At 43.4% G+C, this 26,816-nt stretch overlaps 1 protein-coding gene across 1 annotated transcript in view; it reads left to right on the top strand.

The window, feature by feature from the left end:
* FANCI (FA complementation group I) overlaps positions 1-26,816 on the top strand; it is a 765,095-nt gene that overhangs the window by 317,763 nt on the left and 420,516 nt on the right. Inside the window, exons 18-19 of the mRNA XM_078683200.1 lie at positions 7,890-8,012; positions 20,652-20,720. Coding sequence (XP_078539326.1) covers positions 7,890-8,012; positions 20,652-20,720 — 192 coding nt within the window. The remainder of the gene's footprint in view (positions 1-7,889; positions 8,013-20,651; positions 20,721-26,816) is intronic.

Genomic DNA, 26,816 nt, shown 5'->3' with positions numbered 1-26,816 from the left:
GGTGTCACAAGCAGATTTCTGTGACAAATCTTCTTGATGACAGAGAACCTCCTGAAATTGTTTAGGTTTACTATCAATGTTCTGAAGTCACCCCTGACTCCTTGGCAAAGAGGTCCTTTCATGCACCCTGGATACAGTGCATTTTTGGGTCTTCTCTCCCGATCCTATAGTACAGGACAATCTGGCTGTTATCCAGATGTTTCAGACTTGGTTCTGGTTCTTGGCAAGGGTGGCGCTGAGGCTTCTTACACTACTGGCCTCCTGTATCTTGGTCCTTGACCATTCCGGGTGGCATATGTGGGCTCTACAGTTGAATCAGATGTCTCAGTGGGACCAACACCAATGGAACCTGTCAAATTCAGTCCTAGCTTTGCAGTAGGCTGCAAAAGAACTGCAGTGATGACTGCTCGACCGTAATTGGACCTGCAACGGTCCCCTCCCTGCCCCACCCAGAGCTGATGGTGGTGACAGACACATCAATGCTGGGTTGACAAGGTAAGCTGGGGAAGTTGTAGATTAGAAGATTGGTCTATGGCAGAGACTGCCTCCAGATCAACCTGTTGCAGTTGTGGGGCATTTGTTTAGTTTGGAAAACCTTCCTGCCATCCATGAAGAATAGTCTGGTTCAGCTCCTCATGGACAGTACTACTGCCATGTGGTATTGCAGGGTGGGGTTCTCGGATATGTGCATGAGGCTTTGCCCCTCTGGAACTGACTGACTTGTCAGGGCATTTCTCTGGTATTACACCACCTGGCAAGATTTTTAGATGCCAGCTCTAGAAACGTAACTGGGAACGCCTAGCTGATCACAAATGGCAGTTGCACCCAATGCTTTGGAAAGAATCCTGGCTCAATATCTTCACCACTGCCGAGAATGTGCAATTTACCACTTTTGCACAGTGGAGTTGCCCAGAAGGCTGTCTCTAAGAGACGCATTCTACCCAGAGTGGAGCATGGGTTCCCTATATGTTTTCGTGCCGCTACCTCCCCTTAGTTCTGTAGGACATCAGGAACAACCAGGCTCAAGTCATCCTAGTGGTTTCGGATTCAGCGAGGAGAGTGTGGTATGAGTTCTGGTCATGAGCCTCTATATTCGGATCAGGAGCATCCTATGTTGCAGCAGCAGCTGGGTCTTGCACCCTGTACTACGTAATCTACACCTTCATGCTTGGAGACTGATTGGTGGCAGTAGACTACTTTCATTCTCACTCCCAAAGTAGTGTATATCATCCTTTCTGCCAGGCCTCCTTCTACAAAGTTCTTTTCACCGGATTTTATGGACAAGTTTGTGGCTTGGTGTGGCACCTGGAATACGGACCTGTTGCAGGCCAACCTGTCAGATGTATTGTTGCTTGCTCTGTCTTTTGCCCAGGAAAGGCCTTGTATTGGCAACTGTTAAGAGTTACTTCCGGCCTTCTTGCCTTTTTGCTTTCACAGGACCAACTGCCCACAAAAATGCAAGTCGGTAAACACATATTATTTATTTAAAATAGTTCAGGCAGCAGGACAAATGTACAGCCTTCACCTCCCATGCGCCTCTTCCAACTGACATCCTACTCCTCAACATTCCCTCGATATGGATACGGACACCTTCCAAGGCTAGATGGGAGACCTCAACACATCCTTCCCCTTATAACATAACAAGAAATAATTACAGTTAAACATAAGAACAAAAAAAAGCTAAAACAGATGAAAATAAATTAACTACAAGATTGTACATAATGGTAACTCAAGGACCAACTTATTTAAGAATAAAATCCTGTAATTTGTTTGCCAGATTCATTTTTTTGGTGAACACTCTCCAGTCCGTACTTTCCTTCATTTTTCCATCAGACTTCTCAACCTTACCTTTTCCACACTTCTTACTCCCACCATCAACATTTTCCCTTCCAACATTGTGAGTTAAAGTAACCTTATCTGTTTCCACCACTTTTCATCTTCCAGTTTCACAGCACTCTTCCTCATCTCCACCACTTTCTTGGGTGCCTAGAATTGGACTCACACTTGGCCACAATCCTGGGAATCTTAATTCTCAAATAAACTCCTGCAATCACCTGAGACTTCCATCTGTGCTCACCCACATACCTATCCTGAGATTCTACTCTTATCCTACCCACATCATCCATTATGTGCTTGGAAATAGCAAATTCCCCATTCACTGTCTTATCATTTTGTACGCAGGAACCCTTCCTCTCAATAACACAAAGGGTGACACACCTGTGTTCGTGTTAGGAGTGGTGCTTACAGCCCACAATAACTTTCTTAATTCCACCCTACAATTCAACCCGCTGACTAACTGTATTTTGTCCTTGATAAGTCTGTTGAACTGCTCAACGAGACCATTACGCCTGGGATAATATAGTGAAGTCTTAGTATGCTTAATTCCCAAAAAACGTAAAAACTCAGAAGTGCAGAGATGTAAGTTGACAGCCATTGTCTGACAAAGTCTTCTCAGGAATACCTTCCTTATCCAAAAACTCAATGACATTTGAACTGTTAGGAATTTTCACAAATTTAACTTCTGGCCAACAGCTCTAAAAATCCACGACAATAATTCCGTACTCCTACACCCCATCAGAAAGAACCGTGGAACCAAGGATATCGATAACCAATTTGCTTCAAGCTTTATTTGGCACTTATATTGCTTCCACCGCACTAGAAACAGTGACTTGTGATTTATCACTAATAGCACAATTAATACAATCTCTCACATAGTGCTCTACACTACTGTCCAGTCCTGGCCGCAAAAAAATCTCACATACCTTCATCTCCTGCATTTCTATGTGCCCCTCATGAGACAAAACCATGATTCTGTTCTTTATTCTTTCAGGCACTATTAGCATATTTGACTGGAACAAAAGACCTATAACAAAAGACAACTCTTCAAAGACATGCTTGTACGCATAGCTCTTCTTCCCATTTAATTTGCATAAAGACCATCCTTGAAGAATAACCTCTCTTGCTTCCTTCATTTGCTTGTCTAGATCACATGCAATAACCCATTCCCTCTCAGATATGGCATCACAATGATGTTTGTCAGCACACACTAGATTCTCCTTCACCTCAACATCGTCTAAGGTTTCACAATTCTCATTCTGATCACACTGAGGAAGGCGAGACATGCAATATGCCGACACATTTTTAGCTCCAGGTACATACTCCACCCGATAATCATATTCCTGAGACCTATACTGCCAGTTGGCAATTCTAGGTGTAGCACATTCAATACCTTTGGTAGTAAAAAGTTATACTAAAGGCTTGTGATTAACTCGTAAAGTGAAACTTGTGCACATAAGTACATTTTAAAATGAACAATGCCCCACCAACATGCTAAAGCCTCTCTCTCAATTACAGAATAAGATGATTCAGCCCCCCTCAAACTTTACTTTGATTGAGAACAACACCTAGCCCCATTTGGCTATCATCAGTCATGATCATGCTTTCGTCTCTTCTTGAGTTTCAAATGGTTTCAAGGGTATGGCATGCATTACCTCCTTTTTAATTAGTTTGAACTCTTGATTGCACACCGCACTCCATACAAAGATCCCATTCATTTTAGGTACATTCCTCATATTGTATGTCTTTTCTGTGCATTTTGGGACGGACCTAGTGAGAAATTCAATCAGGTCTAAGAAAGATCGACATTGATCCTTGTTTCCCGGAGGTCTGAAATCATCGATTGCCTTTATATAATTTGACTTGGGTTCTACACCATTTGCAGATAGCTTGTATCCTAAATAATCAATGCTGAGCGAGTAGAATTTGCACTTCACACAGAGTGTCAACCCCTTTCTCTCAATATGGACAAAGCCTGACACACTGTCTTGTCATGTTGTTCTTGATCCCTGCCAAACACTAGAACATTGTCCTGGAATGTGATGGCTAGTAGGCCCTAAACAAACGTTCTACAACACTCTGAAATATGGCGGAGGCCGCTACCAAGCTAAATAGCATACGCTTGAATCGGAATAGGTCCTCCAGAGTTATTACAGATGTTAGATGTCTGGAACTAGGATGCAAATTAATTTGATGGTACGCCAAAGTCATAACAAGCAAACTAAAAATGTTGCCCCCCTTCAAGGATGCCATTTCCATGATATTGGGAATGGGGTGCTGATTAATCCATATTTGTTCATTGAGATCGCGTAAGTTCACGCACATGCGAAGTGACTCATTAGGTTTGCGTGTTAAGACAATGGTAGCAGCCCAGTTCAGACACACCACGGGTGCAAATACTCCTTGCTAACATAGTTTATGCAATTCCTTCTTTAACTCTGTGCGCAAGGCTAAAGGCACCCTTCTAACTTTGAGGCAAAGGGTGTTGCTCAGACATCACTCATATTTTTGCGTGAAACCCTTCAGTATGCTCAACCTTCCGCAAAATACTTCAGGATACTTCTCTTCTCATGCATTTTGTGGGGTTATATGGGACAAGAAAGGCTGTGCAGAAAAGGACTTTGTCCATGTTATTAGTCGTCTGCATTAATATCTGTTAAGTGTTGGCCATGAAGCAGCCTCCAGAAGGATGGAGGGCCTCTTCCTCCAGGGCCAAGGTGGCTACCACAGTGTTGGCATGCAGCGTGCCTTGGGGAAGCACTGGTTTGATATCTGTTCTAATTATGAGGAATCTGTGGTTAGAAGTAGCCATTAGATGCACAGGTTACTTACCTTTGATTACGCTCTTTCTGGTGGATACTGTAACCACAGATTCTTTACCCACCTCCCAGTTCTGTGGGATGGCCTCTTTTCCATCTAAAAAGGTCCCAAAGAAGAGATCTGCACAGTTAATTAGTGTTTGGGCTCCGTGTCTGAGGACAAGGACAGTGTAGAGAAAGAAACTGACATCAGCGCACTTGGGTGATGCTATAACAGTTACTCTGCGGCAGTAGAAGGTTGTTGTGGAGCCGCTCAATGCCCCCTACTGGAGCTCAGGGGCTATGCTAAAAAATCTTCTGGATCCAGGCTGGCATCTGGAGATATTCTAAGGATAAGGAATCTGCGGTTAAATAGAGTTATCCATTAGAGAGAGGGTTACCGACAGTAAGTAACTTGTTCATTTTTAATGCATTTGTTTTATTTTAAACACTGAAGCACTCATTACTAGTTGCATGGTACTGGGGTGTGTTTACCACACAGTAAACCTACGTGCAAATTTACTTTTACTGAATGATAAATCAATCCCAGTAATGTGTAATTGAAAGTTAAACCTCATGAAATGGGGAATGTCCATGTGAAATCAATCTGTAATACCGCACAGCCTTCCCAATTACGTGCGGTTTCTTGCATATGTTTATCTGCTCTGAGTAGGTGGTAATTATATGAAGCGACCACTGGATGGGGGTGGACGCTTAAGGTGGAGGTGGTAGACTAGGGAAGAGAAGGGGAAGGTTATTTCTGGCAGGGGTAGCCTTGCATGTTTGCCCTTGGCAAGAAAAAAACTGAAAAGTGAGGCTTGGCTGCTTTGACAACTAAAACCTCATACAATTTTAGCTTGTATAGTTGCTGCACAATAAAATATGGTCTAGTTCTATGACACTCAGAAAAAACAGCTGTTGAAAAACCAACCACCTTACAGTCACGCAGAGTGGAATTCCAGGTGGAAATTCAGATATACCTGAATCATCATGAGGGCCTAAATATTTTCATACTTTTTGCGGCAGGCTATTGTTCTTTTGTGTGTAATACCATTTTAAATTATTGACGTACACGTTCGCAATGGTTTCAGTAGCCAGGTGCGAGCTCATAGCACTGTAAATACACCTCACTATTCCCTAGTGCTCCAACCAGTATTCAGTTCTGTGCCTGTCTGATTACACACACAAAGATGTGCAGTGATTGCATTAACCATTTGAACTTTCATAACATAATAGAATGCATTGCCCATCATTCCCTTAATTTGGATATTGCATACTAATTTCAATTTTTTTACCTGAAGGTTAAAGGCCAACAAAATAGTTGAAAAGTATTTTGTCCTTTTAGCCATGTCTCTAGCCCCACTTCTGAACCTACCTTATTGCACTCAGGATCACAGTTCCCATATTTTTAATCACTGAATGAACTGCTAAATACTTTAGACGAATCCATTTCTGAGGCCCAATCTCCAGCACAGTTTTCCACATATCAGCTAAAGAACGGTGTGTGTCCTTAAAGCTGCAGTAGCCAAGGCTACATGATAGGGAGGCTGAAGCCCTTTTAGCCCAATGGATGTTGCACGCTTGATGTATGCTTTGAGGAATGGGCAGCGCGGGTAACTACGGTGTCTTGCAATTCAAATCTATTTCTTTTACAGAGCTGATGAAATATGCTGAATATGAGAGGATGTGGTCATTGAGTGATCCAGTTTTTGTGTTTGTTGTGCACACTGCCGGAGTCAGATCTCTCCACCATTTCCCCCTTTAACCTATGTTTGCTCAGGACCATACATTTGAATAGAATACCTGAGAATGGACAACCGAGTCTAGTAACCAGCTAAGTGGACTATGAACATAAGAAATACTATAGATGGACCTGCAGAGGTAGCTAACTGAAAACCATAAACTGCGCGCCTGTCCGTCACATTTGTTCACCCATCACACTGTTCAGCACTGCATGCCAAACAATGATAACCTGACCTCAGTGGTCCTCACGGAAGATTCAAACACTTTCTGTCCATGATTCAAAACAAAGAACACACTTCCAACTACACAACCTAAGCGGTTTAGCATGTTACCAGTGTAGGCAAGCGCGTCACCACCCCTCATATGGCTAGTTACTGCTATATAAATGTTGTAGTACAATACAAGGGAGTGAGGTATATTTCACTTTTTGTGGGGTTGCTCTACATGAAGATTGCTTTATGCTAATTACTGGTAGAGAAATAGTTATGATTCAGGTACTGCAAGCCTTATGCAGTACAGGGTTGCCCAAAAAAATGTTTGCATGCATTAGCCTAAGAAATAATCTGTTGAAACCTTGAGGAAGAGACTTCGGTCGTGTGAATAGGGCATTCCTTTCGTCTCTCTCTCTCTCTCTCTCTCTCTCTCTCTCTCTCTCTCTCTCTCTCGCAGATCTTTTTTGTTGTTTATTTTTAACGTCATTCGAAGAAAATAACTATTGACCTCCCCTTGCCTTTAATACATACATATAGCCCTGGTGGGTTACAGTACAGTGAACCTCTTATGCTTTTGTAATTGGCAGAAAGTACAAGCACCTAAGAATGCTTAACAGCACCATTCAGCTGATGCTGGCAGCAGACTTCTGTGATGATCACCGTGCCCATCTGAGCCTTCTGCACTTCAGCCAAGTATTCTGGAAATAGATTTTTTTTAACGTTATTAGAAGGGGCTCCCCAATCCTATTCAAATACTTTGTAATGGTTTAACATCAAAATACACTGGTCTTCGTATTAACTAGCAGAGAGATGCAAAGAATGCCGTAATATGTCTCACATTTAGAAAACAAGACAAGGCAAAACCAATTTTGAAAGCTCTCCGTTGGCTCCTGGTGAAGGTTCCACACATCTGTGCTTCAGAAAAATCCTGAAATTGGAACTGCTCATATAGGCCTTTAGCTAAGTACTGACTAAGATGATAACCTTAGCATGTTACAAAACTCTAATAAATGTAATAAATAGATTTAAGAAAATGACGTTTCAGCATAAGGTAATTTCATATAGTTTATGAGCTGAACTAATTTAAATTTGAGAGATTGTCTTGGTAATGTTCACCCATGGTCAAAATCTTCATGAGTAGTTTAATTATCATTGCAACACAAACAAAATACCAATCATAAATGACTTCGGTTCCCAACCTTTCTGAGCTATAATTGACAAATATGACAATTCCTTTTATTCGACTTGCTCAGTAACTAGTTTTGAATGTGTGTTTATGTTTGTTTCATCCTTCTCTTAGGTGCAGGTCGATGTTCACATGAGATACAACTCTGCTGCTAACGAGGCCTTCTGTTTGGAAATTCTGGGCAGTTTGCGACGATGCCTCAGTCAACAGGCTGATGTCAGGTTTATGCTTTATGAGGTACAGTTGCCTATTTCGCCACTAACGTAGTCGCATCCAGGTTATTGTCCTCCGTGCACAATGACCGTGATAAAGCTTTACAGAGTCCCTTTAGGGGCTGTCATTATGCTATTAAAATCTATATTTCACAGGATACCATGAAAAGTTTTCCATATTTCCCTGTCAAATGTGAGTTTGACACCACTGCATTTTGTGCACTAATAGCACCTAAACATGTTATCTCTTCTTTTGTGTGTGTCTGTGTGCATGCATGTGTGTATATGTGTGTATATAGGTGTCTATATATATTTATATAAATATATACACACACACACACACACATATATATGTAGTTGTTGTGTGTTTTCTCACTTTTGAATATCCGCCAGGCGCTAGACTGAATGCAGATAATTTTGTAGTAGGGTTCCTGAGTGCTAGTAGGAGGCTTTGTTTGGCTCCATACTGGCTCTATACTGCCCTGGAACCTACAGATTGGAGCCGCATCTAAGCGCCTCCCTCACTTGCTGACAGCATTTCCTTCTTTCCTTCTGTGCTTTTCGACGTGGATCTGGAGCTCCTCTCTTGACTTTGCCCTTTCTTTTAACAAATCCAAAATATTTCCACTGTGTTTTATGAAAAATGTTCCCACCAAAAATCGCAGAATTCACTCTATGCATTCTTCAAGTACATGAAACTGATGACAGTCATGGAGCCGCATGAGGTGTGCCAGATACGACTTGAAGTTGTGTAATGAAAATGAATGCATCCTAACACACCTGTAGGTGAATCGAGAGCAGGAGCCGTAGTTCTATGTACGCGAAAACAAGAAAAGTTGTCACCTTCGCACTGATTGCGCTCAAAGTCACGGGCACAGCCATGGGGCTGTTCAGATGACCCTGCTCGAAATCCTCAGAACAGTCGAAGTCCAAGCGCAAGCTTAAAAAATTGAAGTGGGACTCAGCCCCATGTGGTAACTTTGACTCAAAACAGAAAAGCGAGTAGGTGTCAAGGTATCACTCACACTCCTTTGAGATCACCGCCCATGAAGCCTGTGCCTCAATTCGTCCCAAAGCGACCCGAGTTTTTTGGGTCGTTGTTGACTCCTTAGCAGATGGAGGTCTTAAATGAGGCCATGTTGAAAATTTTCAATTTGCTTCCGGCTTCCTCTGGCTTGCCTTCAGAACCTGCAGAACTGCAAGGGCCTTCAGTTGGGCTACCGCTGACTGGCCTCTCCCACCATCATCACTCCTTTCAGGGCCCCCTTACCTTGCCCATACTCACTCCAGTGCAGGCTTTCACTCTGTCCCCAAGATCCCAGCACTGGAGCCCTTGTTGATCTGGCATGAACGTCCGTGTCGGATCTTGAAAACACATTTTCTTGAGTTTTACCAATTTCGCAGTATTATTTTACAAATGTGCAACCTGTTGCCCTGCACTCTGATACTAATCCTGTGCCTCTTCCATGTGGTAGCTATCAGTAAAGACTCCATTATCTCTTTGGCTCTGACTCTGAGGATGATGATGATGATGATGAGGATGAGGATGAGGATGGTGAGGGTGAGGGTGAGGGTGAGGATGGTGAGGATGAGGATGAGGCTGATGAGGATGATGATGGAGAGGATGATAAGAAGGACCATTGAATGTGAGGTCCAGGACGAACAATAGAGAAAGTTGAGACGGGTTCACCTGACGAAGGCTTTAACGCCGAAACGCGCGTCGTGTTTCTCTTTTTTTCATCGACCGCCAGCCTTTAAACTGCCTATTAACCCCTCCTTTAGGTTTGTAATAGAAACATAATTTTGTATAATATTGGTCTGTGTATGTTTGTGAAAAACAATTTGTGCGTCTTGACATTTATATGCAAAAATATTTTTCAAAAAATATAAAAAAGAAGTATATATTTGATATATGTGATGAAATTATAAAGTATATACAATTGAATAAAGATAAATAATTTCATATCACAAGACCAAGTGTTGTTAGCAATTCCATGAGTAAACTATTATAATGTGCACTGTTTTCACATAAATTAGGCCTGATTTATTTCATTGTAAATGTAATACATATCTTGTGGTTAGCTTGTTGTTTACCACAACCCACGTTTTTTCCTGCCTCTTAACTAGTAGGTGGCCAGATGTTGTAAAGCAGCGCCTCGTGATTCGGGTTTTCTCACCAGGTGCACTACTTCAGAGTCTTTTACATGCCTTTTCTAGTATGGTGAACCATAACTCACTTCCAACCGATCCTCTAGGCAGATAATTCAAAATTATGGATGCCTTTTGGAAATCTATGTTTTCCTCTGCCCGATTGGCATTGCAATCCTGAAATGCAGTCTCTCGGTTGGGCCGAGAGACACATGCCCCTTGGAACATGTCTAGTGGGAGCTTCTCTTCAGTCCCAGAGGATCTAGCAGCCTCTATGGCAATACATGAGCGACGTATGCTACCCGTTCTGGTTTGGCGACCATGGACTATGTTTGTAGGGCAGTTGGTGACAGTGTTCTCCTTCATAGATATACCTAGATGAGGTCCACCGATGTACAGGATTCATTGATGGACATGTCCTTCTGATGGGTCTCGCCTCTTCAGATAACATAACGGACTCCGCTTTGGAGCCCTTGAAGACAGCAGTACTACAGCTTGTTCTTTGGAGCTGTTAACCCCTCCCAAAGAATTTCCGCACTAGTTCCAGAAATTTACGGACTACTGCATAGCTCCAACTAATAGGCAGAGACAACCTTCCCAGCAGATTATGCAGCAGACAGTCCAGTCCATCAGGGCTGCGGGCCTGACGAGCAACAGGTGATCTAGCAGAGCACCTGTCCTCCTACTCCTCTTCCCTTGCTGCAGTGGTCAACAAACTGCTTTAGTTTTCCCTCTGCCACACATGCCCAACGAGTGGGATGGTAGAATCCAGCATTTCCTACCGGGTTGACAATCCATCATGTCTAACAGATGATGGGTCTTGCAAATTGTTGAAACAAGCTACACTCTACCTTTTCTCTCCTCCCCACCCAATATCCCTCTCACACCATAATATATTTCAATAGAGCGTATGTCCATCCTGTTAACTACTTGACCGCGGTGCGAATTCTGCAGCGGTGCTGGTGATTTCTTGAGTGTGCGAGGTTCGGACGGCTCCCGGCGTCCTCCGTACACGCCCACTGCCGTCAAGCCGTCCAACGCATGGAAGGGGTTAATGGAGTTACACCCAGTGGAGAAACGAAAGTTGAGGGGGCCCGCCCTGCAAGGTACACGGAGGGGCCCTCACTTCGGATTTAATCCAGAGCTGTCAGCCTGAGTACTGTGCTGAGGGGGCCCCCTGCAGTTTGGGGGCCCCCAATCAACGCGGGGGCCTGTGTTACACCCCTGGGTATACCTGTTGCTCTCCAAGGAAGTCATAATGATGGTACCAGACTAGGAGAAAGATGGGTGTTTTTGTTCCTACTATTTCCTTATCTGAAAAAAGGAGGGTTGCCTGAGCCTATCTTGGACCTCTGACCCTTAAAAGCCTTCTTGCAGTTAGACAAATTCAGAATGCTGACATTGGCTCACATCCTCTCTGCTCTGGGAGACTGGATGGTATTATTGGACTTTATTTTCAAATTCATGTCCTACAGTCCCACAAGTGTTACCTGCGGGTCAAGGTGGGCCAGGAGCATTTTCACTTTGCTGCACTCCCCTTTGGCCTCACCAGCTCCCATCGAGTGTTATTAAAAGTGATGATGGTGGTTGCTGCCCATCTTTGGTGGTCAAGAGTTCCTGTGTTACCATATATTGATGATTGGCTGCTAAAGGCATGCTTGTTGCAGCCAGTCGTGGACCAAAAAAAATCTTTTTATTGATCCAGAGACTGGCAAAGTCGTCGCCAAGCCTCCAAAAGAAGATGAGTACTAACACCTTCCCACCTCCTTCTCCTCCTCCAGCTGATCCAAATCTTATAATTTCTCCACCACACTCCCCACACATACTTTTTCACCTCTTCCTGAAATCTAAAAAAGTCACAATTTAGTACATGTCACACTGTTACCAACAATTGTTCACACTTTGAGTCGGAGGGTCCGTCTTTGAGGCCGACGCCTCCTTTGAAGAGGAGACAGTCACCTTGGCTCAGCGGTCTGTGAGTACCGAAACTCCTCTCCCAAAAACCAAACCTAAGGCTCTAGTAACACCCTCGGGTCGACACCGGCAACATGTCTCAGACGCCCCGCGCTTGAGGTATGAGACCCAAAGATAAGCATTTCGTCTCTGAGTCGAACCAGCCCCATTCCGGTGCCGAAAAGTCAACTTTGGCATCGAAGCACCAGACCAAAGATGTGCTACGCCCTTCTTCGTCTGCGCCAAAAACAGCCTTGACACCGAAGCCCTCTGCATCGAAACAGACCAAGGACAAACATTTGGCACCGAAAAAATCTTCAGAGCCGAAAAAGGCTTCCCAGCCAAAAAAATCGTTAGAGCCGGAAAAAGTCTCGGAGCCACAAACTCCTAGAACAAAACCTAAGGAGTCCAAGACCCAGCAGAAAGCCTCAGAAACTCGGTCCAAAGAACATTATGAACTAAAATCTTCAGCACAGAAAAAAGACATTTTACCCACTTAGCCTGTACCTGATTTTTCGGATCCAAAACAAAAAAACCTCTTTTTATTGACCCAGAGACTGGAAAGTGGTTGCCAAGTCTCCAAAAAAGAGAAAACTGGACACCTCAGAGGAATCTGAAATACCCTTGAAACGAAAAGAGATGAGTACCAACACCTCCCCACCTCCTTCAGCTGATCCAAATCTTATCATTCCTCCACCACACTCCCCACAACATACTTTTCACCACAAACATCAGATAATGAGGATGATCATACCGATGGGGGTGGGAATATAGATCCACACAGGGATGATGATGCACATACCATCCCACACGACGTAGACACTTGGGATGAATACAATACAGATCCCGACCCACATAATGACCCAGACCTCTATCCATCTAGGCCATCACCACCAGATGACAATATTGGGTTTGTGCAACTAATCAATAGGGCTGCCCAATACCACGGGGTACAGTTACATTCCGATCCCTTAAAGAAAGATTTTTTACTTGAAACCTTTGTACCCTCACAAAAGTCCACGCACACCCTGCCAATATTAAAAGGCATGATCGAACATGCCCCAGAAGTTTTTAAGGACCCTGTCAGAGCCAGGATTCTCAACACCAGGTTAGATAAAAAGTATAAGGCAGCTCCCAATGACCCAATTTACATTAAAGGTCAGGTCCCTTTGGATTCTCTCATGATGTCTAATGCACGCAAGAGGGCAAACTCGCAGAGTACAGGCGACTCCCCCCGATAAGGAGTCCAAACTAATAGACACATCTGGTAAACGTGTTGCGTCACAGGCTGCAAATCATTGGCGGATTGCCAGTGCCCAGGCTTTATTGGCCAGGTATGACAGGGCTCACTATGATGTGCTTTTCAAGCTCATGCAACACCTTCCTGACCAGTACAAACAAAAAGCCAACAACCTTATACAAGAGGGGAAATTGATCACAAACACCTCAACTAAATGTGTGCTTGACGCGGTTGTTGCCGCATCTTGTGCCATTAACACTAGCGTTTCGTTGCCCAGGCATGCTTGGCTCCGAGTCTCTGGATTCAAACAGGAGGTGCAATCAGCTATTCTAAATCAGCCTTATGATCAACAGCATCTGTTCGGGCCCTCAGTTGACACATCTTTAGAAAAAATGAAAAAAGGTACGGACACTGCTAAGTCCATGGGGCCCTTACAATTCCCTTCCCCTAGAGGTTCTTTGAAGCCGCTCCTTCTACAGAGTTGGCTCCAAAACCATTGGCTTAGAACATCCCTCTTTTTCCTATAAGAGCCCCACTCAAACGTCCTCCAAAGGATACTTTTGCGGAGACTACAGAGGCAACAGCGGTAAGGGAAGAGGTGGCAACAACAATAACTGCAACTCCCCTACCACCAAACAGTGACTTCCCTGCACTTCCCCCCGATCATCCCACTCCTGTCGGGGGACGTCTCTCACAGTTCCAACCTGTCTGGAATTCAATCACAACAGAAAAGTGGGTACGACAAATTATCCAGTATGGTTATTGCCTGGAACTCACCTCTACTCCCCCAAATATTCTCCCCAGACAACATCCAATGTCCTCGGAACATCTGGCACATCTCAGACAAGAGGTTCTCTCTCTATTACAAAAACGTGCAATAGAACCAGTCCCCTTGCCTCATCAAGGCACAGGGGTTTACTCCTGCTATTTCCTAATCCCAAAAAAGTGGCGGCTCTCTCAGGCCCATATTGGACCTCAGACCGCTAAACTTCTACATTCAGTCGGATCACTTTCATATGGTCACTCTCCAACAGGTGCTCCCACTGCTTCACCAGGGCGACTTTCTCTCCACTCTGGATTTAAAGGACGCCTACTTTCATATTTCTATTCACCCTGCTCACAGGAAATATCTCAGGTTCGTGGTAGCTGGTCAACACTACCAATTCAAGGTCCTCCCATTCGGGGTGACTACAGCACCCAGATTCTTCACCAAGTTTCTCGCAGTAGTTACAGCCCACTTACAAAGACAGCACATTAATGTCTTACTTTATCTGGACGACGGGCTCATAAAAGCCAAGCCACACAGCAGCCGTGTGCAACACACACACACAACAATCCAACTGCTTCATGACTTGGGATTAACAGTAAACCTCACCAAGTCCCACCTCAAACCATCCAGCATACAACAATATCTAGGGGCTGCAATAGACACTTCAAAAGCTCTGGCATACCTCAACCCAGTCAGATAAGCACCATACAAGCTCTAATAGCAAAATTTCAGCCTCAACACTCACTACCAGCGCAAGTGTTCACGCAGCTAATCAGGATGACGGCCTCTTGCATTCTAATCATCCCTTATGCAAGACTCCAAATGCGTCCCTCACAGGAGTGTTTGGCACGTCTGTGGAACTATGCTCCAGGTCAGCTAACAGATCGGGTGTTGGTAGACGACCGCACCTATCTCTTTCTGCAGTGGTGGAACCCACAAAACCTTTTCAACGGGCGGCCGTTCCTTGTCCCGGTTCCATAGATAGCGCTAACAGCAGATGCATCACACACCGGCTGGGGAGCTCATCTTCAAACCCATACCATTCATGGAATATGGACCCCTCAACAAAAACAATTCCACATAAATTACCTGGAATTGTTGGCAATCTACCTAGTGTTAAAATCTTTTCAACTCCACTTCGTAAGCAAAGCTGTCCTAGTCCGTATACAGACAACATGACAGCAATGTATTACATACAAAAATAGGGGGACACACACTCTCTGTAGTTTTCACTCTTAGCTCAAAGCATATGGAGATGGGCCATTCCTCAAAACATACATCTCCTTGCAGAACACCTTCCAGGAATACACAATCGGATCTACTCAGTCGCCAAAGACAGAAGATCCACAAATGGTAATTTCATCCTCAAGTTCTGCTTCCATTCTTTCAAATGTGGGGCCACCCAGAAATAGACCTGTTCGCCACACACCAAAATGCAAAATGCCCAAGCTTCGCATCCAGGTATCCACACCCATTGTCCAAAAGCAATGCGCTATGGATGAACTGGTCAAGCAAATTTACTTGTGCTCAGTCCGCTTGTGGTTCGGAAGCTCAAACAGCATTCCCGCACAATGATCCTGATTGCTCCAACATGGGCCCGACAGCCATGGTTCACAACCCTCTTGGAGCTATCCGTAGTTCCTCATCAAATGCTACATCTCTCACCCAAGCTTCTCACTCAGAACCATGGATAGATAAGGCATCCAGATCCCAGTCAATTCAACTTTGCTATATGGCACCTGAAATCTTAGAGTTTGGCTACCGTAATCTCCTGCCAGACTGCATGAACATCATTAAAGTGGCTAGACCTCCTACCACTAGATCTTGCTATGCGCAAAGTGGAAAAGATTTGTAATTTACTGTACAAATAACAAAATCAACCCACTAGAACCTTCTATTCAAAATATCATCTGTTGCATCTACAACAATGTAACCTAGCGTATACTTCATATCCCTGCAATAGCAGTCTTTCTCCAAAACAGACAACACTTGTCTTTGTTCAGGGTACCAGCTATCATGGCATTTGTGGAAGGAGTCAACAGAATAAATGCACCTAGAGTTTCACGCTCTCCAGTATGGAACTTAAATGTGGTACTTAACAGACTCATGGGTCCCCTAGCTGAACCTCTGCATAAATGCGAATTACAATTTCTCACCTGGAAAGTAGCTTTCCTGGTCGCGAGCACCTCTCTCAGAAGAGTCAGTGAACTCCAGGCATTAACCATCCAAGAACCATTTCTCCAAATCTATCATAACAAAGTGGTTCTTAGGACTAACCCAAAATTTCTACCTAAAGTCGTGTCTGCTTTCCACATTAACCAGTCTGTAGAACTCCCATTGTTTTCCCCTCTACCAGACTCAGTAGCAGAACGAGCTCTTCACACGCTAGACGTAAAAAGAGCAATACTTTACTACATTGAAATAACGTAATCCTTCAGAAAGACTGAACAACTTTTTGTGGCTTTCTTCATACCTCATAAAGGCAATCCTATCTCAAAAACAGGGATTGCAAGGTGGATTGTTAAATGCAGTCAAATATGCTATGCTAAAGCCAAACGCACCTTAACCATTCCCCCTAAAGCTTACTCCACACGTAAACTAGGGGCATCTATGGCATTCTTAGGGAAGATTTCCCTAGATGACATCTGCCAAGCAGAAACTTGGTCTACATCACACACGTTCACAAACACTATTGTGTAGATGTGCAAGCAAAACAAGAAGCTAGTGTGGACCAGGCTGTATTAAGAACACTTTTTCAAACCACTGCAACAGATACAGGTAGCCACTGCTATGGAGGCAACTACTGTATAGTCTATGCACAAGTATACGATCTACAGCTCCTATGCCTCGAATGGAAAATGCTCCTTACCAATATGCATCTGTTCTTGGCATGTAGAGCTGTAGATTCGTATTCGCCCACCCGCCTCCCCGGCTACCTCTATCTGTTCCTGTACTATCCTACTTAGATACATTACACATGGACATCCTTTTCTATTTCTTACTAACTCCATCATAACCCTCCATGGCAAAACAATCAGGAGATGGAATCGATGCCTATGCGCACTATCGTCCAAAGGAGGATTCACCCACCTCGTGACTACAAAGACTTCTTCCAAGACAAAAACAAAGTTCAAACATCAGAGGCCAACACCAGATGGCGATCTATGCACAAGTATACGAATCTATAGCTCTACATGCCAAGAACAGATGCATACTGGTAAGTAGCATTTTTCATATATGTTTATTTATTTCGCACAAGAGCATGCAAACCATCCAAAACTCGCACACAAAATACATTGCTCATGCCCTCCACCTTAATGCAACAAATGTAATTGCAAAAGTTATAAATAAGCATACATATTAAATTACAAGTCATATTACTTACCACATAAAAGGGATGACTATGAATGTAGGATTGTTTATTGGGTTAAGTATATATCTGAAAGAGACACGTTAGTGATAGATTCGTTACCTTAAAATATCCCCAGGCGTCAGACTGGTTCCGTAAAGTTTTTTGTCGGCAGTACTCCTGCACGTTGGTAGGTGGTGGTGTGCGGCTCCGCGTTCGTCGCTGGTGTCGTAAGCGCTGATATGACATCACAGAGACTATTTAGGCGCCACCTATGCGCGCTGACGTCAGTTCTTTCTTTTTCCGCGCCAGCAAGCGCAGATCCGGTTAGAGGCCGTACCCTAGTCACTTTTTGACTAACTTTTTTGAGACTTTTGTCTCTACTTCCTGAGTCTTGACTCCTGGCGCCATGGAGGGACACCAGGGTTTAAATCCTGCGGGGCCTGCCGCCGTATGATGTTGGTGGCCGACCCCCATGGGTACTGTCTGGAGCGCGACCATGACTCCCGGTCATGTTCCGACTGTCTGCTTTGCAGGAGCGGTCCCGAAAGCTGCTGGAGGCCCGGAAGTCGTCTCCGAGCCGTTTGATGTCCAGGGGTCGTTCCAGGGAACGACCGCTGAGCCATCATCATTGCGAGAGAAAGAAGCACACTTAATGGGGTGGGCAAATAAGCAGCAGTTTCTGTTTTAAACTTCCATTGGGAGCTTTGCTCTCTCCTAAGAGAGATGGGCTTACGTGAAATTCGAAATATTACAAGTAAGCTAAACATAGTAGTCAGTTGCCTCGTGTGGTGCAGATCTGTAAAACTATACCAAACTTGTTAGTAAATGAATGATTTTTGCACCCCCCTTTTACGTTGCTACCCCCCCACACCCCCTGTTCTAGCATCTGTATGAAGCCTGAGATTCCTGTGCTTGGAATTGCATCCTAAGAGCCAGTCAAATTTCATGCGGATATATTACTGAGCACCAAAGTTATTTCCAAATTACATTGTTTTCGACTGTACCACCCACTCCTAGATGGACCCCCACAAAACCATTCCCACAGTAGAATAAAGATACTGAACATATGGCAACTTTCATGTAGATTTGTCAAATGATGCGTTTGTTATTAGGATATGACACATTTTGACCACACTTTTAAGTGTGACTCCCTTGTCGAATCTGAAGAAATGTAAAAATATGGAGGGTTAGTTAAACATCTGCTACATTTTATGCAAATTCCTCCAACAGCGCAGCGCTAAAGTTATGGACCAGTTCAAAATATGGCTATCCAACTGTCAAGATAGCTCTAAAATGTATCTTCATCATTCCCATCCAGAGCATGTCTTTAAACCCTAGTTTCTCAAAATGTACTGAACAAATTTACACTAAACCAACAAAAGCACAATCCAGGAGCTTAGTGCGAACTTTGTGGCACGTTCAGTGCATTTCTGTTCAGCTGTTTCTTCTATATCGAAGAGCAGAGAACCCTGTGGGAATTACAATGGGAAATCACACTTTAGGGGGACCCTCTCCCTTTTTGTCTTGGCCCCCACTTGAATGATCAGTGTGAATCATCCCTTGAAGGACCCAACGTAAACAACTTTTTAAAAATAAGTTTTGTTTAGATTTTTCAAACTTCCCAAAGCTATTAGGCTAACTAAATCAAATTCCTATGTAAACTAGTACTCTACCATAACTATGCTGACTCTGTCACTGTGTGTGTGGGTGCCAGTCACAGGGGCCAGTGCCAGGTGTCCGTGTCAAGTGTCAATGTAGTTCTAGTTAGGTCAGAGTTTTCATAACAAAGGCATTTTTGTTTTCTTAATAACTTTAGGAATGTTCTACACAAAACCTTCCAAAAAAAAGTTCACCCAATTTGAATCCTTGATGCGTCGCTTCCGAACAGCCCAGTGGTGACAATGCGTCGGTTTCGTAGAAAAATCTGCAGAGCCCGCTTCTGAGGCCCAAAACTTGGAGATGACTGATTTCTGTGGGTCCTACCCTTGCCTGAGGGGAGTCCAGCAGCATTAGCAGAATTGCAGGAAGTCTTTTGTATCCCTTAGACTACCGAACACAGGAGGCAAGCCAGCAAGCCCTTGGAGATCATTTGGAGGGAAAGCAGAGTCTACTTCTCCTTCAGCAGAGTCGGGGAGTCGCAGGCTGCAGGGCAACAAGTAGAAAAGGAGTCCTTCCAGAAAAGCAGTCCTGTTGAGTCCTCCAGGCAGCACAGCATACCTTCTGACAGAGGTTCAGTTCAAGATCCAGAAGTGTTTGATTTTAGGGAGGCAGAGACCCAGTACATGTACCCAAAAGTGTCTTTGATGCAGGGGGTGGCTTCAAAGCAGCTCTCTGAAGTGCACAAGGATCCCTTTCAATCAAGTCCTCTTTGTCAGGCTATCTGTGGGAGGTAAATCAGTGCTTTGTGTGTGGACATGACACTAAATATTGAAGTGTAGGTGTGAGATCCCTCTCCCCTTCCTATGCAGGAAGGCAATCAGAATGCAAATGAGTCCTCTGTCACACCCACCCTTCCTGTGTGTGGCTGTCTAGAGGGAATGCACAAAGTGTAGCAGTCACCCAGCCCAGACATGTATTGGAGACAGGCTTCAGGCACACGGAACAAAGTTAAGAGCAGAGGAATGTCCACTTTCTGGAGGGCCAGGTCCAGAGGGACAGGTACGTTGCCCAGTCCGTCCTGCAACATTTCCTGATATCAGCCATTCAAAAGACCCTCCTTCTGGGAGTTGCTGCTTTGATATCTATTCTTAAGATCAGGAATCTGCAGTTATATGTATCTATCAGAAGAAGTAGTTACTTACCTTTGGTAACATCTTTTCTGGTAGAGACTCTATCTAGTCACAAATTCATAACAGACCCTCCTTTCCTCCCAGTTCTGTGGAATGGTCTAATTCAGCCCATTGATAAAATCCCAAACCTGGAAGTTTTCAAACTGCCATATTCTGATTTCAGTGACTCTGTGTCAGTGCATGATGTGGCAGGATGGATCCAATGCAGGGTGCATAACACCACCTCCGCGCACAAGGGGATTGTGAGCAAAACTTTTCAGATTCAGTCTGGCACCTTGGGAAATTCACATGGTGTGTTATCTGCAGTTAGATAATGTCTACCCGGGATTGTTGAAGATAAGTAACTTGTTAATTTTATATTTAGTGTTTGGTCTACCACACACTCAGTGTTTCTTGTTATTTTCTTTGCATAGGGTTTTTATGATGTTCTTCGTCGGAATTCACAGCTTGCAGACTCCATCATGCAGACATTACTGTTGCAGGTACGCTGCATCTTGCCTCGACTTAAACCTTTTTGTATAATCTTGTTTTTATGTATGTGAACAATATCCGTCTTTCAAAAAATTGGTCTTATTTATATCATTAATCAAATGCATCAAAAATTCCAGTGTCTCATTTTAAATGTAAGTGACAGGATTGGTGAGCCTTCCTTTCATTTGTTGGGTAAGTTCCTACCGGTCTCTAAACCGGCCTTATCCTGCTATCCGGCATTCATTATTATTTGTGCTGTGTGTCATTTCTCCTAATGTAATGTACATATGTGAATCTGAAGCATCCATATTGTTCGCGCTTCACAGAATGAAAGAGCCATTTATGAAAAATGCTTTTTATGGGATATCATGAAACAAACTAAAGGGTTTATTGTACCCCCTGATGCAGAAATTGGATGTAAACTGCCTAAGAGCCTTGTTGCAACACTATGCGGACCTCTGGGGTCCTCTATATTCTGATATTGAAAATATGAGCTGCCACTATTGACAAATGGAGATAAATCCCAAATATGGAACATGGCCATTGCCACAATCCCATCTTTCAAAAGTAGAGGCAAACCTTCCATGTTCCTTTGAAACTGTAAGTGAATTACTACATTTTGGGGAGTTTTTTGAAGGATAGCGGAATATGGTAAAGGGTACATCTGATCTTATTGAACCAGAGCGCTAGAAGGGGACAATTTTGCAAGATACAAGTATATATATATATATATATATATTTATGTATATATATATATTATTATTTTTTTTCAAACCTAATACATTTTTTATTGACTTAGTTGAGACAAACATGATATGATGCATTCCAGTGAAACATGTTCACACTTGAAATAACTAATTTTCAGGCTATAATTTGCTATATTAAACAACCAGACTATGGTATTAAAGTTACAAATGAAAATTATATTGCGTTTGAACAAAGAATTGTCATGAAACAAACATAAATTTAAATACAAACCCATAAACCGTTATGCCTATGGAACAATTAGAAACACTGCCTCATTTAACTGCAACCTTTAACACACAAAGCAGTATAACAACTTCATCACAAACAACATGGACAACATACAACATAGTGGAGAAGTGTGGCTCAGGGGTTAGAGGCAGCAGACCCGGAAGCTGAGATCGGTCCTGGACCAGGGTTCAATTCCCCGCCTTGGCGGGGTCTTGGGCTAAAAATTCCACGGACTCGATAATTCTCGCCCCGGTGCCTCCTCGACTCACGGGTTCACACTCTGCGACTCTGGGCAATAGCTTGCTTAATCTCCACAACGGCCCCTCGCGGCGGGATGCCTGACTTTCACCTTGTGGATACCCTGCTATCTCACAGGGGAATACCAGGAAGGGTTCCCTAAGCAAGCGCCGGGAAACCCACTGCGGGTAGCTGTGCGCTATATAAGCTCAACTACATTTACATTTACATACACAAACACAAACATCCAAAAACATTCGACACATCTAAAACCAACTATAGTATCTAATTCACTTAAAAGAAAGATAATTTGTTACTTAGCAAAGACTGTTCCAAAAATCTGAAAGTCAACAGAGCAATTTTAAATATTGACAACATCACCTACTATGACCATAACACTCTAAATACTAATACAACACAGAAAAAAATAATTGCATTCTTTCACAAACCAATATTACATGGTACAGAAGACATTTGTACAATTTGAAATCAATTATGGCACAAACAATCCTTAAAACAAGTATTCAAAACCATTACATTTTTAAATACTGTAATGTAACTCCAAATACAACAAATGATGGACCAGATGTACTAACATTAGTTATGGTGATTACCCAAAAGCTATTTTTTGTAAATCATTGTTTAGTAATATACTGAAGTTCTTACTGGACATTATTTCCTAATTAGCCATTCATAGTGGGTCGCAAATAGAGCCTCCTCATGAATATTAATGAGGTAGGTCGCACTTTGTGACCCACCATGATTCACTGCTACAGAGTGATGGTGGCCTGCTGGGGTCAGCTGACCACCATATCTTTATTGCTCCTAAATAAAGCAATCCATTTTTTTCAATATTACCCATTTTCCTTAAAGCAGAAACGGAATGTGTTAAAAAATAAAAAAAAATGAAATGTTTCAATTTTATTTTTTAAGAGTATGCAGTTATCAGTGGGACTACTGCCTGCTCTTAAAAAAAAAAAATATATATATATTTTTTTTAATGTGTTTTTATTTGCTTTTCATAGCGCATGAACATAACAAGCATGTCACAATTGATTGTCAGACCCAACCCTTCATCCCCCCACCCTCCACCTTTAAAAACATTTTACAGTTCTCCGTATAAGATACAAGTATAGTTAGTCAAATTACCCTCTCTTTTGGTTGAGGTTCTAATGAGCGCACACTGAAATCCCAGGTGTTCAACTTGGAGGTCATTGGAATTCTTGTACCTTGAGGAGACTAGTATCATTGTTTAGGTATTCCTTGTTATCCTCGCTATGGAATATCTCTTGTTGTCTGTGCGGTATTGAGTTCTCTTGAAGTTCCTTTAATAGATTCAACTCAGGTTTGTACCCAAAGTTATCTCTTTGATTCTATTCCCATTAGAGGGTGGAGTCCTCCTGAGGCTTGAGCCGGGAGAGTCCTACCTCAGTACCAGTCAGCAGCTTCGCATTTGCACGTGAGCTCTGTTACCTCGTCGCATTTTAAACTGTTTGTTTCTTTAATTGTTTATTTTGCACTGTCAATATCCTCCTGAGGCTTGAGCCGGGAGAGACATCTGTGGTAATCAGTTTTTGTCATCGCTGCACTTGCACTTTAGCCCCATAATTTTCCCTGCTTTTAAAACCCGATTTTAGTGTTTTAAAACTTGCTCTTTTACACGCGCGCACTCACCAGCTGCTTCAGGTTCCTAATCGCGAAGTTTCCCGCAGGCTGAGCGCGGGTCTTCCAGGTCCTAGGCAGACATCTTGGCAGTAGCAAGGTCAGCTGGCTAGGCTTCATGCCACTGACTGCATTTAAACTGCTGCTTTAACGCCGAAGGTGTGCCAAAGGCAAGCACGTCTGCGCCCGTCCACACTCAGGTCCAGCTCCCCTGCACAAATTCTATCAGAGAAGGTTAAAACTAAATATTACTCCAGTAAAGAGCTGAAACAATTAAAGCCAATAACGCCTACCCAGATGTGCTGTAGCTTTCATCCTGATTGCTTGCCCCTTCTTTGCCAAATAACCTGTCCTGGTTGCAACGTTAAACTACCAGAACTTCTGCTTCAAACAATATCGGCGCTAAATTATTACGAAATCCCTAGTGTTAACGATGCTCCCCTCCCGGGCCTGAAATGTGCCCTGTTTAGTGCAAGGTCAATGGTTAAGCACAGCCTTGAGTGTGCCTCTCTTATAGAGGATGAGAAGTTTATCACAGAAACATGGACGGACGGAGCTTCCGGTACAGACCTAGTGAAAGCCGCTCCCCCCAGGTACCTCTGCTATATGCTAAACAGACTAGAGGAGAAAGGGGGGGATTAGCGGTCATCTATTACAACTCCATCTCTGCAGAATTCACTCCGATAGCTAATGACGAATGTGAAGCACTAGAGTTTTGTCTCAATCTCTCTTACCACTATACCTTCAGAGGTGCTCTTATCCACAGGCCTCCGTGCCCGAGAGGACGATTTCCAACTCAAATAGGCAGCAAACTAGAAAAAGGGATTAGTACCAACTCCTATACGATCTTAGGTGATTTCAATTATCATCTTGAAGTTCCCTGCGACCCTGATACCATCAGTCTGCTGGATCTGATGAGGGGTGGAAACTTGGAACAACAGGTGACGGGGGCAACTAACCAGGCTGGCCATCCGCTGAACGGCATTTTTTTCAAACAATGCGCAGCTGTCGTTCACAAGCACCCTTCCCCTGGTATGGTCAGACCTCTCGGCAGTGTTGTTTGAGCTCAACATGCCAGACCACACACATCCAAAATTAGCCACGAAAGTCCCAGAGAAAAGAGCTTGGAAGAAGATAGAAGCCGAAGAGTTACAACTGCTGTTAACCTCGACCACTACCTCAACTCCCAACGATCTGGATGAGGCAACTAGGTTATACACTAATTGGATAGAAGCTGCAGGAAACAAATTAGCACCCAAAAAATGCCTTCGCAACATAGGCAAAAACCTTTCTCAGGAACTTAGAAACCAAAAATTGGCTGCAAGCACCGGGAAAGAGCCTGCCTTCGCAACATAGGCAAAAACCTTCCTCAGGAACTTAGAAACCAAAAATTGGCCTGCAAGCACCGGGAAAGAGCCTGGAGGACGGAATACAAGGAAAAGGAAAAAAAAGAATATAAAACAAGCCTAGCGTACTACAAACAGTTGCTTCAAAGCAAAAAACAAGAGTACTTCACCAACAGAATTATAACAGCCAAAAACTCTCCTAAAGAGCTCTTCAAAATAGTAAATACTCTGACTCGCCCCATTTCCCCAACTATACCAGCCAGTCAAGAACTGTGCAATAAAATTGCCAAATTCCTTTTTGAAAAGGTTAATGGTATCTACCAAACCTTTTCAGATTCCTTACCCAATACTAGTAGTGATTTGGCATCTTATCAAAGGAAAGCAAAAGTTGACGCCCTACGATTAGACAGATTTTCCTCTCTAACAAAAATCAGACACCCTCAATCTTCTAGCTAAGTCAGGCTCCCCAAATGATCCCTGCCCTAGTTCTGTACTAAAACTAACAGCAGATCCAGTTGCACAAAAACTGACCTCCATTTTAACACAATGTATACAGAAGGATACTTTCCCAAAGTCTGGAAACATGCATCAATCCTGCCCCTACTGAAGAAACCTATCCTGGACGTCAATGATCCAAACAATTTTAGACCAATATCCAGATTACCAATGCCTGCAAAAATCATTGAAAAAAATATGAATGCGCAACTTAACAAATTTCTGCTCGACTCTCAAGCACTGCACCCAACTCAGTCAGGTTTTAGAGAGGGCCACCGTACGCAAAGCGTGCTGCTCAAATCCACAGAAGAGATTAGAACCATCCTGGACCAGGGAGGAAAGACGGCATTGATCATGTTAGACCTCTCTGCAGCATTCGACACGGTCCATCATGCTCTATTGATAGACCGATTGGATGAGATTGGAGTCAAAGGTGCGGCTTAGAAATTTCTCCGATCCTTCCTTTTCGATAAAATGCAAACAGTTGCCTTAGAACTATTTGAAGCAGAATCTTTCTCCCTTCCTTGCGGTGTGCCGCAATGGTCGTCATTAAGCCCAATACTATATAATATATATGTGTCCTCATTGGCACCCCTAATCGAATCCTTCGGTTTTGCCTTGACGTCTTATGCGGATGACACCCAAATTGTGGTGTCCATTCAACCTGAACCGTTCCAGGAAACGCCATCCAGACTTCAGGACTTTATGCACGCAGTGGGTAGCTGGATGGCACTAAACTGCTTGAAACTCAACTCTAGCAAAACGGAGGTCGTGCTATTCGGCAACAACCCCAATTTCTGGACTCCTGATTGCTGGCCCGAGGTGTCAGGTTCACTCCCCACTCCTACAAGGAAAGTGAAGAATTTGGGAGTTTTGATCGACGACAAATTGAGTTTCAGAGACCAGGTAAATACAGTGGCCTCATCAACCGCGTACATCCTCAGATCTTGTGAAAAAATGATGCCACTACTACCCAAAGATGTGCAACAAACAGTCATCACAGCATTAATAATGTCCAGATTAGACTACTGCAATAGTCTATATCTTAAAATCCAGGAAGGATCTTTAAACTAACTTCAAATACTGCAGAACGCAGCAGCCAGACTCCTCACAGGCACGCCAAAGTTTGACTCCATCTCAGCCAAAATTAAAAAACTTCACTGGCTACCGCTTAGGAAGCGCACTCAATTTAAATCCGTCTGTCTGGTGTTTAAAGCCCTTCAGGTAACTGGACCAAAATTTTTAAAACAACGATTTCGCTGGTATACGCCTCATAGAACACTGCGGTCTTCAGAGGCAAGACTCATAACTGTCCCGAGGGTAAAAAAAGCCACTTGGGGAGGAAGAAACTTCACTGGGAATGCAGCCAGAGCATGGAATGCTCTGCCATTA

Source organism: Lissotriton helveticus, chromosome 3_1 (genome assembly GCF_964261635.1).
Source record: "Lissotriton helveticus chromosome 3_1, aLisHel1.1, whole genome shotgun sequence".
In the NCBI taxonomy this organism is placed as follows: domain Eukaryota; kingdom Metazoa; phylum Chordata; class Amphibia; order Caudata; family Salamandridae; genus Lissotriton; species Lissotriton helveticus.
The sequence above is the reverse complement of the archived record's forward strand: the minus strand, read 5'-3'. Positions and strand labels throughout refer to the sequence as shown.